The following is a 15076-nucleotide window of genomic DNA, read 5'->3' as shown; positions in this document are numbered from 1 at the left end:
GACTGCTAGTAATAAAGTGCCTAAAGATAGAATTTCAAAGTGGTTCTTTGCTAAGCTGCCTGTTATCTACTTGATTTATGAGCCTCTCTGGTCAGAAACAAAGACTGTACTGAAAATGAGTGAAAAAGCAGCCAATGTCCAAAGAAAAACTTTGAATGACCTTCAGAAAGCCTGGACCACTTTAAAAATTACATGAAAGTTTGGCTGCTTAGAAACAAAAAGCAGCCAAAAAATAGACATGAGAGATGGCTCAAGACTTTTGGACAGCACTGTATAGGAGACACACTTTGCTTATTTTTTTTCATTTAACATTTTGGCATTATTGCACAGTGTTTCTGACTTGACATCGTATACAAGTAACAAGTTTGAAAGGAAATAACTGTCATAAGCAGAAACCGGAGCAGTGACAACATTGTTGCACTGGTATGCCTCCTTGTGCCAAAAGTATAAAACTGCATCTAGATGAAAACAGGGGAAAAACTCTTGCTTTATATTGTGCAAGTAAAAAACCATAAGACTTTATCCTTCTCACCAGTTTCCTCTAGCAAACTGAAGCCTACCTCCGACTCACATCTGTAACTCCTGCGTGCAAGTGAGAATTCAGACACCAGCTGGTTAAATAAGATACTCGACCATTTATTAAATGTACAGAAATACTGTTCAAAATTCACACAAGAAGGTGTCAAAGAACAAATCCTCAGTCCAAATGTAAACAAAACGGTTGCCCCATCATCATATAGAAAGCAGTTCTCTAAGATGGATTAACAGCACTCATGGTTCGAACCCAATCACTGACAGCCGAGCGTCAGCGTCATCCGATGCCGTCGACAGCTCGGAAATGATCACGCCTTTGTAAACATTAGAACTGATGGGTACCTTGAATTGCAGTGGACTAGTAAAGCTGCTGAAGACTCATTTTCACTAGCTTTTAGACTGTGCACATATATCCATCAAGTGCTGTTAAAGAGTTAAGACTGTGGCCTTGAGAATAGATACAGTGCTGCAAAATTACAGTGATTGAAAGAAAAGGGGAATATAAACCCATCACAGAACATCAGAGCTAGTACTTCATAAACATTTTACAGAATATACTAATTTAATCTATCAAAATGACCTCATGGATGGCTCTTTGAAGTGGACAATGAAATGCAATCACTTTAGCTAGAAATTAGGACAACACAAAAGTTTGAAGCATCGAAGACAATTGTTTAAAAAAAAACAACCCAAAAACATCTGAGACCATTCAACTTTTTTTTTGCTTTTTGTGTTTTTTTTGTTGTTTTTTTTTACCTCAACCTTATTTACAGAAATACAAACCCGATATCAAATGCAACCAAATTACAAGAGTTTAGTAAATTTACCAAAAACACTTCATCTCCAGTGGTACGGCACGGGTCGACTCACACACTCGGACCTAAAAATGTGCTTGCCTAACCATGTCTTGTGAAAGCGGGGCTGATGTTTCCAAAGGGGAGCACGACTGACTAGCACACCGGCAGGAGCTGGGACAGAAACATTAGCTGCGTCTGTAAACATTCACGTCATGATCGGCATTGGACCTCAGTTAGCAAACCACACATGGATGTATCTGTTCACCTTACTGCTGACAAGCAAAGACAACATTCCTCTGTAGCTGCTCTAACACTGTTACAGCTCTATCTGCGATCCATTTCTGTTTCCGTATCTACGCAACGGCTGCCAGTTGGGTCGGAATACTACAGAAATCCAACACGGCACCCAGCTCCAAATTAGATTTCCAGAAGGATCCTGCACTGCTTATTAAATCATTTTGTACAAATGGCTGAATCTGTCTTGATGTGCGTATCACAACAGCTTGCACAGTACGCCAACAAACACCGGAGCCTTTACTACACCTTTACTCGATCACTAACCGTGTGGCGGTTTCATATAAATTATTACAATCAATAACAATATGTTAACATTCAATAAAAAGGAAAGTGTCCTATATGTTACTATAAATGAAACCCTCTGACAGCTGAGCTGGGAATATGGCTGAATGATAAAAAGCTGAATTATCAAATCTCCCCCAGCAGAACTTTAAAAACATACCCCCTTTATTAGATTCATCAGGTCGGATCCGAGTGGCTAATCAGATCTGGGTTCATGAGCAAATGAATGGGTGTACCTAATAAACTGGACAGTGAGTGCAGAAATAACGCTATGTATAAAAAACTGTTATTGCCAAAATAAACACAGTCAAAGGTTTAAATAATGAGGCAAAGTTATGGAAAAGTAATCAGTTTAGGGCAGAGGTTCAGCATTCACACAGCTCTAAACGCTTTGCTCCCAAAGGTTTTTTGTACTGTTTTGCTCGACTGACATCATCTCGACAAGGTTTTCCTTATTTGGTCACCTTAGGCACAGACAGAACTGTGGCTCTTAAAAATGGCTTGCTTCAAACAGACGGAGTGTGAATCGTAAAAGACAAATAAAGGATGTGTTCAACAATGGCACTCTAGCAGTGTTACAGAAAAATATTATGAAGTTAAAAATGAGTTAACAGATGTTGGCTGTCACCATTTGCCTTTCTTAAGGCCTCGAAGGAAGTGAGGGCTCTTTAATTCTTGCAGAATGACTTCACTTCTTTGGGACATAACAGATCAGACTGACTTATGGACCCACATGTGCTGTGAAACACTTCTGTAACAGAGCGACACGTTATTACTTGGCTCGCAAAGAGACTTTGCCCCATATTAGCATACTCCTGGAATTTTTAAAAGCAGAAACTAAAAGAAATGTGACACAAGTAAAAGAAAAAATCCCCAAATTTTTGCTGTTTGGTGACGTCATTCATCTGTACTCAAATAAACATTCAGTGATCCAAAATAAAGCAAAACAACAGCAAGAAATGAGCCAAAAGGTCCCTGCTATGGTGTTATTACACATTAATAAAAATGGCTGCGTGCACCTACTAAGCTCTATTAAAAAAAACTTTTAAATATGGCTGCATTTTATACAATTAGACAGAGAAAAAGTGTTTGATAAAAGAGGCCCAATGTTTGGTCATCTGCTAAGAGGAGTTAAGAGCAAGACTGTATGAGCTGGAGAATATGTACACAGTGAATGTGAGAGCTGGTCTGGAGGCAGGAAAAAAAGAAGAAAAAAAAAAAGGGCTGCTTCTCATACTACACACACCTCCCTAAATGCCATCTGTGTCTCACTTGGACACACGGCTTCTCACTCACACCTATTTCCCCTCCCTGTCCTCTAAACGGCCTGGTGTAAAAATGTAGTCCAAAGCCTGTCTCTCAGCGGCGGCCACGTTGGGGTGCCACAGGTCCACCATGAAAACCACCCTGGGGCCGTCCTCCTGGCTCCCTGAGTGCATAAAAACAAAATCGATGTTGTGACCTTAAATCTATAACAGACTCGCATTAAAAGGCTCTACATCTACCTTAGCTGCTGGATTGAATTAGGCCAATCCTCTTTTAGAATAAATAAAATGACACAGCCTAAGCCGAGATTCAATTTTAATGCCTTCTTACCCTCGTGAAAAGCCCTGTGAAGGAAGGAGTCGTCGAAAAGCAAACAGCTGCCCTCAGACCAGCACTGCGGCTCTCCACCAACCACAAGTTCACAGGAAGGGGGCACTCTGAGACCTGTCGGTAAAAAGAAAAAAAAGAAAAAACCAACAAAGTAATAAACGAGCATATGTGTCGTTATAATAGTTCAAAAATATATGCACTTAAAACATTTGTTTTGTTTGGATTTTACTGCTCAGGTGGCCTAATGCACAGGTCATAAAGGGCCCTGTGTCATTACAGCACGCTGCTCTAAATGCTCTCACTAAAATGACTGAATACGTAACAATAAACATGACTATTTGCAGCCATCTCGCAGGGTACAGATGGAAAGGGAATCAAAGCTCAGCTGCATGAAAACATTTTCTAGCATAAGACAACATTTTAGCCATTTGCCTCCATAACTCAAGAGAATTCAGGTTTTCAAGAGCAGCTGATTCTCTGCGTTGCTCCTTATAAATACACTGAAATCATCTGCTGTTGCGTTGGCTTAAAATTCACACTGAGACTCATTAGTTCCAATTCAGTGAGCTCCCTTACCCAGGTGGCATCGGAGCCTGACATTTGTCGGGCCGTAATGCTCGGTGATGAGCGCCCCGGGCGTCAGTACGGAGAAGCAGGCATTCCCAAACACATTGTTGGAGATGAAGGTGCGCAGCTGGCCCAGCACCCTCCAGGCTCGGGGACATCTCCTGACATTTAGAACCAGAGGGGTGCCTTGGTTGACCAGGTAGTAGGTCCACCACTGCCCGCGAGGAGTATTGTTGGCCTTCCACCCCGGCGGGAGGGAGGAGCCGCTGCGACCCGGAGGCTGGTGGTAGATGCTCTCGAACTCAGCCAGGAGTGCAGGGAAGCTCTGCTCAAGCAGCTCCACGTCATGTCTCTGCACTTCCCTGGAGAAGAAAGGCGCTGACGGCAGGTCGGGCAGGAAGAAGACCTCTGGCCGCTGGATGGTCGGTCGGCTGTTAAGGTACCGGCCTTGATCACGGACTCCTTTGTGCACCCTGCCCATCCCTGACCAGGTGTAGCGCTTGGCGTATTCCTGCAGGCTGTGATAGAGCCTCTGGTTGAGGCTCTCTCCAGCGCTGGTGCAGCGGAAGCACTCTGACGACTGACAGAAAGCAAAGCCGTTCTGCTCCTCCAGCATGGATCCGTGCTTTCCCTTTCCCCTGCTACGACAGTCTGAACTCATGAAGCCCCCCACCACACCTCCAATCCGCCCCGTGCCGGCTAGATACCTCCCGCGCAGAGGGCTAGAGCCATGTTCCCGGCCCACCCGATAGCAGTACCACATAAACAGCAGCAGCACACACATGGCTATTGCAAAAGCACAGATCTCACACTCCCTTATAGACTGCATCCCTCCAGCCACCATCTCCCTCACACTCTCTAGTGACCACTCCATTCTGGCTCGTTTCTGTGTTGCTGAATCGGTAGGAAATGCAAAACGATGACGGGGAAGGATCAGTGAATGTGTCTTTTCTTAATTGTGATTGAAAGGTGGCCGTAAACCACAGACACACTCACACGCAGGGCCACGGGTCTAGTGTCAAGCAGCTCTTATCGCCCCTCCATGATGGAAACAGTCTGCTGATTCAATCTGACACGCTCGCTCTTCAGGCCCAACATTTCAGCACTTTGCAGCGAGTGAAGGTTTCTCGTTGCATGATGTCTGGCCGTGTGGTATTTCTGCTGCTGCCTCTCCTGCTCTTTCAGACAAATGCAGACAGACACCACGCCTTAGGGTTATCAGTTCTCTAGAAAACAAAGACAGAAGGGAGAGAAAAGGGGGACCGTGAGAAGACAGGAGGGTATAGAATTCATAGCAGGAGGATGGTGCCATCAGTGCGCCAAACTCTGTTTACGGTGTGACGCTGGACTCGTTACACCTTGCTTTGTATCTGTGTGAGACACACCTGCCTCCTAAGAGTCTGACAGCAACTGGATCCGCCACATGTTAAACACAGCTGCTGGAAGTCACCCACACACTGTTGACTTCAAAACAACTGCCATGCACACACACACACACACACACACACACACACACACACACACAGTGAACACAATTTTGAATTCAGCCTTACACACACCCACACACCCCTGTTCTCCTCTCTATAAAATCATGAGTCATGGGTACATCGCTGCATTTAATTCAAATTTATCCCCTTTTGTATTTTTTGCGCATGCACACACACGTACGCGCTCGGAAGAGTGAATTATATAAACGTAAACAGTTGCTGATACCCACCCACATTTATAATTTGGCATTCATAGGTTGCTCAGCAGGAGCTGCATAAATGGATCCTCGGGGGGAGGAAGGAGAAGGGGGAGCGGGTTCTAGTCTGTGGAATCGTATGCTGAGTCTATAACAATAATAAAAAGCTGGATTACATGAGTATGATTATATAATGATAATGGGACCGGCAGCCAGAATGCGAGGAGTGCAATGCGTCAACTGTGATCACAACTCCAGTCTGCGCTCTCACCAAAAATGGTCGGGTAATCCTGCTCCAACAGATCCTCCCCTACATCCTGTCTGACACCATCAAGACGCCCCCACACCCCCCCTACACACACGCACACAGACAAACACTCGCTGCTTTTAGGACACACTGACCACCAAACCCTACCGAGGAGAGTGAAATAAAACGCTCATTCTTCCAAACACTCCACTGTTTGAATGTAATCCGAACACTCACAGATGCTGCCACTGGGATCGAGCTGTCTACAAACTGATGCCCAAAATATTGATGAGCTGTAGCGTTCCACAAGGCTCGGTAAACAAGCAGAACTAAGGTCACGTTTCCTCCCCTCTACCTGAGTGTCTGAGGCGGGTTTCAGATTCATACCTACTCAACATTCATGACTGTGGGCATGTAGAAGAGACCGGCGCACAGGTGTTTCTCCAGGCGAAGCTGCGCACCACTGCAGTGCACACGGCAGACGGATATCACTCGCCAACATCACAGGAAACAGCTCCAAAATGCACAAAAGAAGTCGTGACTGGAACCAACAACAGAAAATAAGAAAGAAACAGAAATGAGAAGCTGTTCTACCGACGGTCGGAATCTTTGTCTGGCTGTCTGTGGAGGACAGCAGCGGAGGACAGGCTTCAGATAATATTGATGTAAATACTAAAAGCTCCACCAGGGAAGCCACCCAACACAGAAAGGAAAGGAATATCCACTAATATTTCCGGTTACGACTTTCAAAGTAAAAGTCTAGATTGTAAGTGGAAGAGGGCAGACTTTCAGTCGCATATTCTGCTGTAAAACTGTCCCTAAACTAACAACAACAACAACAACAACAATGATAATGATAATAATACTACTACTAATAATAATGATAATAATGATAAGAGCTTTTTCATTAACCACACACTAACCTTTATGCATAAAATTGTGTTTGCTATGTAAGATTTCAATAAATTAATTTAGGGTCTTGGCATTTTCCTCACAATGTTAAGAAAAGTAATAATTTCGAAAAAAGTAATAAATTACCGTGGCAATAAAAGTAATATATGGGAACACCTCCAAAAGTTGATTCTGTTCATCTGGACGTTGCGTTTTGTGGGAGAAACGTTTCGTCACTCATCCAAGTGACTTCTTCAGTCTCAGCTGACTGCAGGTTTCCCCAATCTTATAAACAGTACATTGCATAATGACTGAAACCAGCCCACTGAAGGAACAATGGGCTGTGAGGTCAGTTCCTTAGTCAGTTATTTTACTTTGAAAGAAAAACTGCCTTCCCTCTGATTTTGGTCTCTTGATTATTTTACTTGATGGAGCTCTTCCGCATGTCTCATGGATCGCCCATCGACTGCTGTTTAACATTTCTGGAGACATCATTTCCCAAAATGCATTGCAGCTTGCCTAGATTTCACCCACAGCAGTCACAAAGTAATAGTTTGCTGGTTATAGTTTATGACAGTGCACATCAAACAACCTTTCCTGGAAGGATCCAACTCAAAAACTATACTAAAATATAATGACAACATCCATCTCGTCATAAAATGACTAAACAGCCAAAAACATGAACAAAATAACTCACAATCTTTAAAATTTGAGCAGTTTTATTTTCTTTGAAGTGACTTTGTCACTATGTAAATGTGTATATATGTACTTGCATTCAAGTGGTTCCAAAGTGCTTTCTTTAAACAGGATATCTGACAAACACTGACAAAAAGAAAAAAAAATAACAGTACAGTTAGGTCCATATATATATTTAGACACTGACACAAGCTTAGTTTATTTAAAAAAATTTTTTTAAACCTGTTTACTGAAACATGTCTTTTTCAAGGGACCAAAGGTATTTGGACAATTGACTCAAAGGCTATTTCACGGGCAGGTTTGGGTAATTCCTTCATTATGTCATTATCAGTTAAGCAGATAAAAGGCTTGGAGTTGATTTAAGGTGTGGTGCTTGCATTTGGAAGATTTTGCTGTGAACAGACAACATGCAGTCAAAGGTGCGCTCAATGCAGGTGAAACAAGCCATACTTAAACTGCGAAAACAGAAAAAAATCCATCCAAGAAATTGCTACAATATTAGGAGTGGCAAAATCTATAGTTTGGTCCATCCTGTGAAATAAAGAAAAAACTGGTGAACTCAGCAACACAAAGAGACTGGGATGCATACTGTCTGCTCAAATCCAGTTAAATGCAATTAAACTGATTGGGCGGCGTTTCATAATACAGATGCACAATGACACAAAACATACAGCCAAAGCAGCCCAACAGTTTATTAAAGCAAAGAAGGTGAATATTCTTGAATGGCCAACCTGATCTTAACCCAACTGAGCATGCATTTCACTTGTTGAAGACTAAACTTCAGACAGAAAGGCCCACAAACAAACAGAAACTGAAAGCTGCTGCAGTAAAGGCTTCAGGCTGTCATTGCCCGCAAAGGGGTTTCAACCAAGTATCAACCAAGTATTAGAAATTAACATTTTATTTTCACTTATTTAATTACTTTTTGGTCCCTAAAATGAAGGACTCTTGTTAAAAATACTCACATCTTTTTGTTTAACCCACTGAATTAAAGCTGAAAATCTCCACTAAACTGCTCCTTTAAATTCATTATGGTAATCTACAGAACCAAAATTAGTAAAAAGTTGTCTCTGTCTAAATATTTATGGACCTAACCGTATTTGCACATTTAACAATATCCAGAGTATCTTTAAGCTAGAATCACTGCTATGGTTGTTTTGACTCAGCCAAACAGTTAAGTTGTGGTTTACATCCACAACTTAACTGTTAAGTTAAGTTGTGGATGTAAGTTGGAAAGTTAAGTTGGAAAAAACAAAAAGGAACAAAAAGATTTTTTTGGAAGTTTTTTGTTGCTGTTGTTTACTTTTAAGCAAAAATAAAATGAATAAAAATACAAAGTTTAATACTGAGAAAACTGAGGTAGAAAATAACTGAAGAATAAATTGATGTAATCGATTTGTATACTTTACCATTAAAGGAAAGAAGTTTTTAGGTGCAAGAAAAGGCGTTGCCTGCCAGAGTCTCTCCATGGGAGATACTGAGATAAGAAACTCACTGGAAAAAAAATGCTACTAATACTAGTTTTAGTAGTAATAGTAGTAGATTGTTGTATACAGTTTATAGACTCACCAACCCCCACCCCATAAAATAAAACATAATATGTGTGAGAGATGTGAGACGAACAAAGCAATGATACCCACAGAGACTGCTTATGTATAGGTCCCTGAGTTATTTCCTACACCCCTACATGTAGGCCTGCATAAATACAAAGGAAGGAAAGTATATTATATCTTGAAAACTTAGCTAAACCAGGAAAAGTGCAAATATGTAAATATAGTGAAATAAATAAATAAATGTAAAGAACAAAAGCTAAATATTTATCTCTAACATACTAGTTATGAATGGACACAGCATTTAAAAAGTACAGTGTTTCCTTGTGATGTAGTAGGTTAGAAATCAGTTGAAGTTTAATTATACGAGGTCAGGACCTTAGAGTATACTCAAAACATGAGCAGATGTATGCGTTGCTTTCCAGCACTATCCATTATTCATCTGATCAGATAGTAAATTGATTGGTGTTCCTGGAGAAATTCGAGGTAATGCAGAAGCACACAAGCTTTATGGGAAGTTGCTGTGGGCTGACCTCTTTCAGCCGACCATCAAATTAGCCAGAGAAGGGTTTCCTATTCCTCAACTCCAAGGTCAACACAACTCAGAGACTGTTAAAAATGACAGAACCCTGTTGCTACGGTATGAAATACACCCACAATGTGAGTTCAAAAATATGAGGATCAAATGATGATTGTTTTCTCTCACTATGTTTGTCTTTTAAGACACTTTATTCATATATGACTGGGAACCTGCTTAAAAGCCATGATTTTGTCAAATTTGAGAAGCTGGATAAAAACTTTGGAGATGATTGCAGAGCAGGGGACAGATGTGTTTTACATCAGAACAATAAAAAAGGATTTAATCCGTGACATACAGCAAGTAGGTATTGTCAGACAGGTTTGATCCTGCTGTCTTCTGACCATTTTCTATCTCTGCTAGGTTCAATAATCTAATTACAAACAAACAAACCAATTGGCTCTGTGAATATTTGCTATGATCCCTCACAGGCTACACTGTGAGCTGTCTGGATCAATTAAAAGTATTGATTATGAGATGTGTTGTGTTCAGTTTTGCTCAACAGATTCATTTCGATTCAGCCTCACACTGGAGGACTTGGCCTCGTGTAAAGTTACAGAGACTACCAGATGTACTTCCCTCCGCCCCCTGCAGGAGGAGCCATCCTCACCTTCATCCTCAACATCATGAAAGGTTCCTGTTAGACACTGACTGTAGAGCTGCTGCTCATCTACACTTTGAAATCACAAAATCACAAACTGACATTTTCTAGAAATCTTAATGTGTTGAGCTGAGCTGTTTAATTTAATAACTGATTTAGTTATGGCTTGAACGGTGGTGGAAGAAGTATTTAGATCTGACTGGAGTAAAAATAGCAACATTCCAGCACAAAATACTAAATATAGATAGTGTAATATATTTAAGTGAAGCTCCTGTTTTCAAAAAAGAAATATTATTATTATTATTATTATTATTATTATTATTATTACTAAATTGATAGTTATGTCAAACTAGAAAAAGCCATAAAATTTGAAACAAATATGTATCAGAGGTTTTTGAACTCAAATCTCTTTAAGATTCAGCTTTAATTTGTTGTTTGTCTTTGTCTCTCATTATTTTCTCTAATGCGTTTGTTTTTGCAATCACAGAGCTTTGCAGACAATATACGGAGCTTGATCAGCAAGACTCACGATCTCCAGTATTACGGCATCACCTCGTATCTGGAGAGCATGGGTACCACACATGTGTCTGTGCTGACCGAAGACAGATCTGCTGTGTCAGTCACCAGCAGCATCAACCACATGTCAGTGTCTGGATGAATCTATGTCACTGTTAGGAACCAGCTATCAAAAATGTGTCTTCCTTTGAAACGGAAAGACTGAAAAGGTTTAAGAGACTATTTTTAGAAGCTGCTTTGTAAAATTTCTGTACTCTGTACATGTTGTCATTCATTTACCGTTTTCTACTTACAGATTTGGCTCCAAATTCCTGTCTCCAAGCACTGGAATCATCCTTAATGATGTGCTGTTTGACTTCTGCACAATATCTAATTTTGGTAAGGGATCAGCAGGATGCATTTTACACTTATGAAATACGAGCATAGGGCAGAGCATTGTGCAGATGAGGAAGCACAGTGAGGATTCTTTCAAAACTAATGACACAAAGAGTTTCTTTTATTTCCTGCAGTTATTTTCCTAGTGAATGAATAAAGTCTATTTAGAATTAATTTATAAGAAAGGTTTTGTTACCTTTCAACATACAATCCTCAGAGGAAAGAAGTAAAACAAAAAACAAACATTTCCTTCAGCATTCATCAGTGTCTTATGTCAGATGCTGATCAAAAGTAAATGGCACATGTCAGGGTTGAATAAATGCCCTTCACCCTCTGCTTCACATCATTCAGAAGCAATCATATGTGATCATTTTTCTCCTAACAGTGATGAGTGTGGATTGTAGTTTTGTCCTGTCACTCAAGGCTTTTGTTGTATTTCTCAGGAGAGCAGTCTCCCTCCTCTATGGCTCCAGTTCTGCTGAAGTCTCAGTCGAAGACACTGGTGATCGGATCGACTGGTGGGAATATGATCACTACTGGAATGGCCTCGGTATGTGTCCAGGAGATAAAACGACGCAGATCCTTTTTGGTGTTAGAGTAAACATTGTAGTCAGAGGAGTTTTCCCCCTTCTCCATCCTCTAATCATCACTTCCGCAGGCACAAGCATCCTCCACTGCAACCACTGAACATCCAAGGTATGGACATCGAGGATGTGGACAGCTACAGGTACCTTGGTGTTCATCTGAACAACAAACTGGACTGGACTCATAACTCTGACGCCCTCTACAGGAAAGGGCAGAGCAGGCTGTACCTGCTGCGGAGACTCAGGTCGTTTGGAGTGGAGGGCCCACTCCTGAAGACCTTCTATGACTCTGTGGTGGCCTCAGCCATCTTCTATGGTGTGGGCTGCTGGGGAGGCAGCATCTCTGCCGGGGACAGGAAGAGAATGAACAGGCTGATCCGAAGGGCCAGCTCTGTTCTGGGAGGCCCTCTGGACCCAGTGGAGGTGGTGAGTGACAGGAGAATGGCGGCTAAGCTGTCATCCCTGATGGACAACATCTCCCACCCCATGCATGAGACTGTGAAGGCACTGAGCAGCTCCTTCAGTGGGAGACTGCGGCACTCACGGTGTGGGACGGAGAGATTTCGCAGGTCTTTCCTCCCCACTGCTGTCAGACTCCACAATAAAGACTTTTGCAGCTGATCAAATACACAAACCCACACATGTGCAATAAGACTGCTATATGTGCAATTCTTCTTCTGACGAAGTTGTGTTTTTGTATTTTCCTACTCAGTTGTATATAGCATTTGTATTTCTATTTTATTCTATTGTATATATTATTCTATTCTATTTTATTCTATTGTACATAGTATTTTATTTTATTTTATTTTATTTTATTGCATTCCAGTGTTTTCTAATTTCTGCTACATAACTTTGCACTTTTGCTGTAACAAAACAAATTTCCCACCTGTGGGACTAATAAAGGCCATCTTATCTTATCTTATCTTATCTTTCCCATCTGAAAGACTGCAATGTATTCCACTATTTCTCTTCAAGGCGCTCATGAACCACCTTTGGTTTGGAAAGAGCCTTAAAGATGCAATTGATACTCCAGTTGTTTATGTGGACTCTGAAAATGCAGTAAAGTTTGAACCCAACTTTGAAAAGGTACGTGTAAATATTCAGTGTATTTAAATGATGCCATAATAAGAAATTCTGCTTTTGTTCCATCTGAATCTCTTCTCCTCTTTGTGCTTCAGGATGTAATTGAGGCTCTTAAGAAAAAAGGACACAATCATCAACCAGCAACACGATTCTACAATGTAGTTAACACTGTGGAAAAGGAGGACAGCTGCATCTCTGCATGGTCTGATGAAAGGAAAAAAGGCAAAGCAGCTGGTTACTGAGACCAAAAGCCAGGGATGTTAGTTTAATAGCATGACTTTAAGGTTATAGAGACTCCTGCAGCCACAAAACTACAAAATTGTAGACAATAGTGTGTATACTACTTAAAGATCATTAAACAAGATGCTGATTATTCTCCCATTCTCCCAGTAAACACTTTCCTAATTAGTTTATAGTTTCAGTTCATATTTTTAAGTCTTACTGAATACATGTTTATTTTGCTAATTTTAGCCCCACAATAATCCAAAAGGATCATAAAGTAGAGTACGCTCAGGGTGTCCTGTCTATATCTTGATTTCTGGTTTTAAACAAACAAACAAACAAAAACAATTTTTAAAAAAAGTAACAAGATGGTCACAGTCATAATGCTCAGGTTAACACGTATGTAGTATATGTGAAACACGTAATCACAGTTAATTAGGCTGAATCCAAAACACCAGGGCAGATGTCACTGTTACAGCCATGTCACTACAGCAAAGCTTACACACTGTAGGCATATATTCATAACATTATCTTAAATGGCGATACCATCCAAACTGGTCACAAGGATGTGTGACATCATCTGTGAGACATCAAACTTAAGATTTGGTGACCTTACATTGTTTTTAGAGAACAAAACTTTTCAGTTTTAATATCTGATTTGTTGTGTGTGTACTAATTTAATCAGGTTTAATTAGGGTTGATATAATATTTTTTATGACATAACTTTTAGTATCTGAGATATAAATATGAAGTCGTGATCTTCCGTTGGAAGATGTGAAGACTTATGTGCTTTCTGTGCTGTGCTGTTTTGTTTTTTTTTCTCCTCCTCTTGTCCTCCTCTTTCATCATGTATTGTGTATTTCCATTGTTTTTCCGTACCTCTCTAACCTGTCTTCTAAATGTTATGTTCGTGTATTCTGTGGATGGTCGGAAGGGGTGCTCATGATAGTGTTCTGGCAGCCTTTAAAACAATTTCCCTCGGGATAAATAAAGTATTATCAATCAATCAATGATGCCACTTTTCTACAGCAACTGGCAATACATAAAATTTTAACTAAAAAAGCATGTTGAAATTTCAAATTTTAATTAGCTTGACCACAGAACAGTTTTCCATTTTGCCTCAGTCCATTTGAAATGATCTGTGGCACAGAGAAGATGCAAGTATTTCTGGATCATGTTTACATATGGCTTATTCTTTGCATGACAGCGCTGTAATCTGCATTTTCACTTGTCATGGATAATTTAGAGTTGTGAAAACTACTTGAACAAACTTGTAAGAAAAGTTGTAAAGTCCTGCTTATTCGAGATCTGCTGAAATATGATGCTGATAAACAGTTATTTAGCCCAAATGTTTTTCCTCTTAGATTATCACATGTCCCTGATGCTATCCACACTTTAAATAGAATTTGAGCAAACCGGTTGTCCTATTATCAGATACATGTATATTTGCGAAAAATATGCATCATATATTTTAACTTATTGATTTATTTATACAACACATATAGATATAATATATTTTGAAAGAAAACTAAGATTTTAAAATTCCCCTAGAATGCAGTTGACTCAGACATCTCAGTTTCAGTTATCAGTTATCAGTTATCAACTGCGATTGATAATTTATTAAAATGTACAACAACTGAAATTCATAAGGAAAAAGAGAAAAATGTAATAATTAGCTGTATATATAGAACACCTGGCTCTAGTATTCAAGTATTTAATGACTTCATAGAAGAAATATTCTCTAAAACAAATCAAAAAGTTATGTTTATCTGTGGTGATTTTAATATTGACCTGTTGAATCCGAAAAAGGATAAAATGACTAATTTCTAAACTCTATGTACAGTTTGAGTTTACTTCCTAAAATAACCAGGCCTAGCAGAATTACACCACATTGTGCCACCTTACTCGACAATATTTTCACTAACAATATGGAAAACAACATTGTGAGCGGATTATTAATTAATGATATCAGTAATC

The 15076-nt window shown here is 40.1% G+C and overlaps 2 protein-coding genes across 4 annotated transcripts; one reads left to right on the top strand and one right to left on the bottom strand.

Annotated features, from left to right (window-relative positions):
• Window positions 1–615: 615 nt before the first annotated feature.
• asphd2 (aspartate beta-hydroxylase domain containing 2) lies at window positions 616–6731 on the bottom strand. 3 transcript variants are annotated; one of them, XM_013271611.2, is made up of 5 exons: window positions 6392–6731; window positions 5459–5548; window positions 4083–5299; window positions 3507–3620; window positions 616–3339 (listed from the first exon to the last, which is right to left on the bottom strand). In XM_013271611.2, exons 3-5 carry the CDS (start codon window positions 4945–4947, stop codon window positions 3209–3211), a joined length of 1110 nt encoding a protein of 369 aa, XP_013127065.1. In that variant the 5' UTR covers window positions 4948–5299; window positions 5459–5548; window positions 6392–6731; the 3' UTR covers window positions 616–3208. The 3 variants fall into 3 exon arrangements, with proteins under 3 accessions (XP_013127065.1, XP_003445724.1, XP_013127064.1); XM_003445676.4 differs by lacking the exon at window positions 5459–5548; XM_013271610.2 differs by lacking the exon at window positions 5459–5548 and having other exon boundaries at window positions 6396–6731.
• A 3028-nt stretch (window positions 6732–9759) lies between these two features.
• LOC100710238 (glutathione hydrolase 5 proenzyme-like) lies at window positions 9760–13292 on the top strand. The gene is made up of 6 exons (XM_025897090.1): window positions 9760–9801; window positions 10807–10961; window positions 11131–11213; window positions 11654–11760; window positions 12770–12880; window positions 12973–13292. The coding sequence occupies exons 1-6, from the start codon at window positions 9760–9762 to the stop codon at window positions 13117–13119; spliced, it is 645 nt and encodes a 214-aa protein (XP_025752875.1). The 3' UTR covers window positions 13120–13292.
• The last annotated feature ends 1784 nt before the right edge of the window (window positions 13293–15076 follow it).

This window comes from Oreochromis niloticus, linkage group LG12, assembly GCF_001858045.2.
Source record: "Oreochromis niloticus isolate F11D_XX linkage group LG12, O_niloticus_UMD_NMBU, whole genome shotgun sequence".
NCBI lineage: Eukaryota > Metazoa > Chordata > Actinopteri > Cichliformes > Cichlidae > Oreochromis > Oreochromis niloticus.
The sequence above is the reverse complement of the archived record's forward strand: the minus strand, read 5'-3'. Positions and strand labels throughout refer to the sequence as shown.

Excerpts from the sequence above, each read along its gene's own strand:
- asphd2 (XM_013271611.2), bottom strand. The coding sequence starts at position 4,947 with ATGGAGTGGTCACTAGAGAGTGTGAGGGAGATGGTGGCTGGAGGGATG. Across the intron at positions 3,621-4,082 it reads CAGGCTCCGATGCCACCTGG|GTCTCAGAGTGCCCCCTTCC; the intron begins GTAAGGGAGCTC and ends TTTTACCGACAG. Across the intron at positions 3,340-3,506 it reads TCACAGGGCTTTTCACGAGG|GGAGCCAGGAGGACGGCCCC; the intron begins GTAAGAAGGCAT and ends TTATGCACTCAG.
- LOC100710238 (XM_025897090.1), top strand. The coding sequence starts at position 9,760 with ATGACAGAACCCTGTTGCTACGGTATGAAATACACCCACAAT. Across the intron at positions 10,962-11,130 it reads ACCAGCAGCATCAACCACAT|ATTTGGCTCCAAATTCCTGT; the intron begins GTCAGTGTCTGG and ends TTCTACTTACAG. Across the intron at positions 11,761-12,769 it reads TCACTACTGGAATGGCCTCG|GCGCTCATGAACCACCTTTG; the intron begins GTATGTGTCCAG and ends TTTCTCTTCAAG.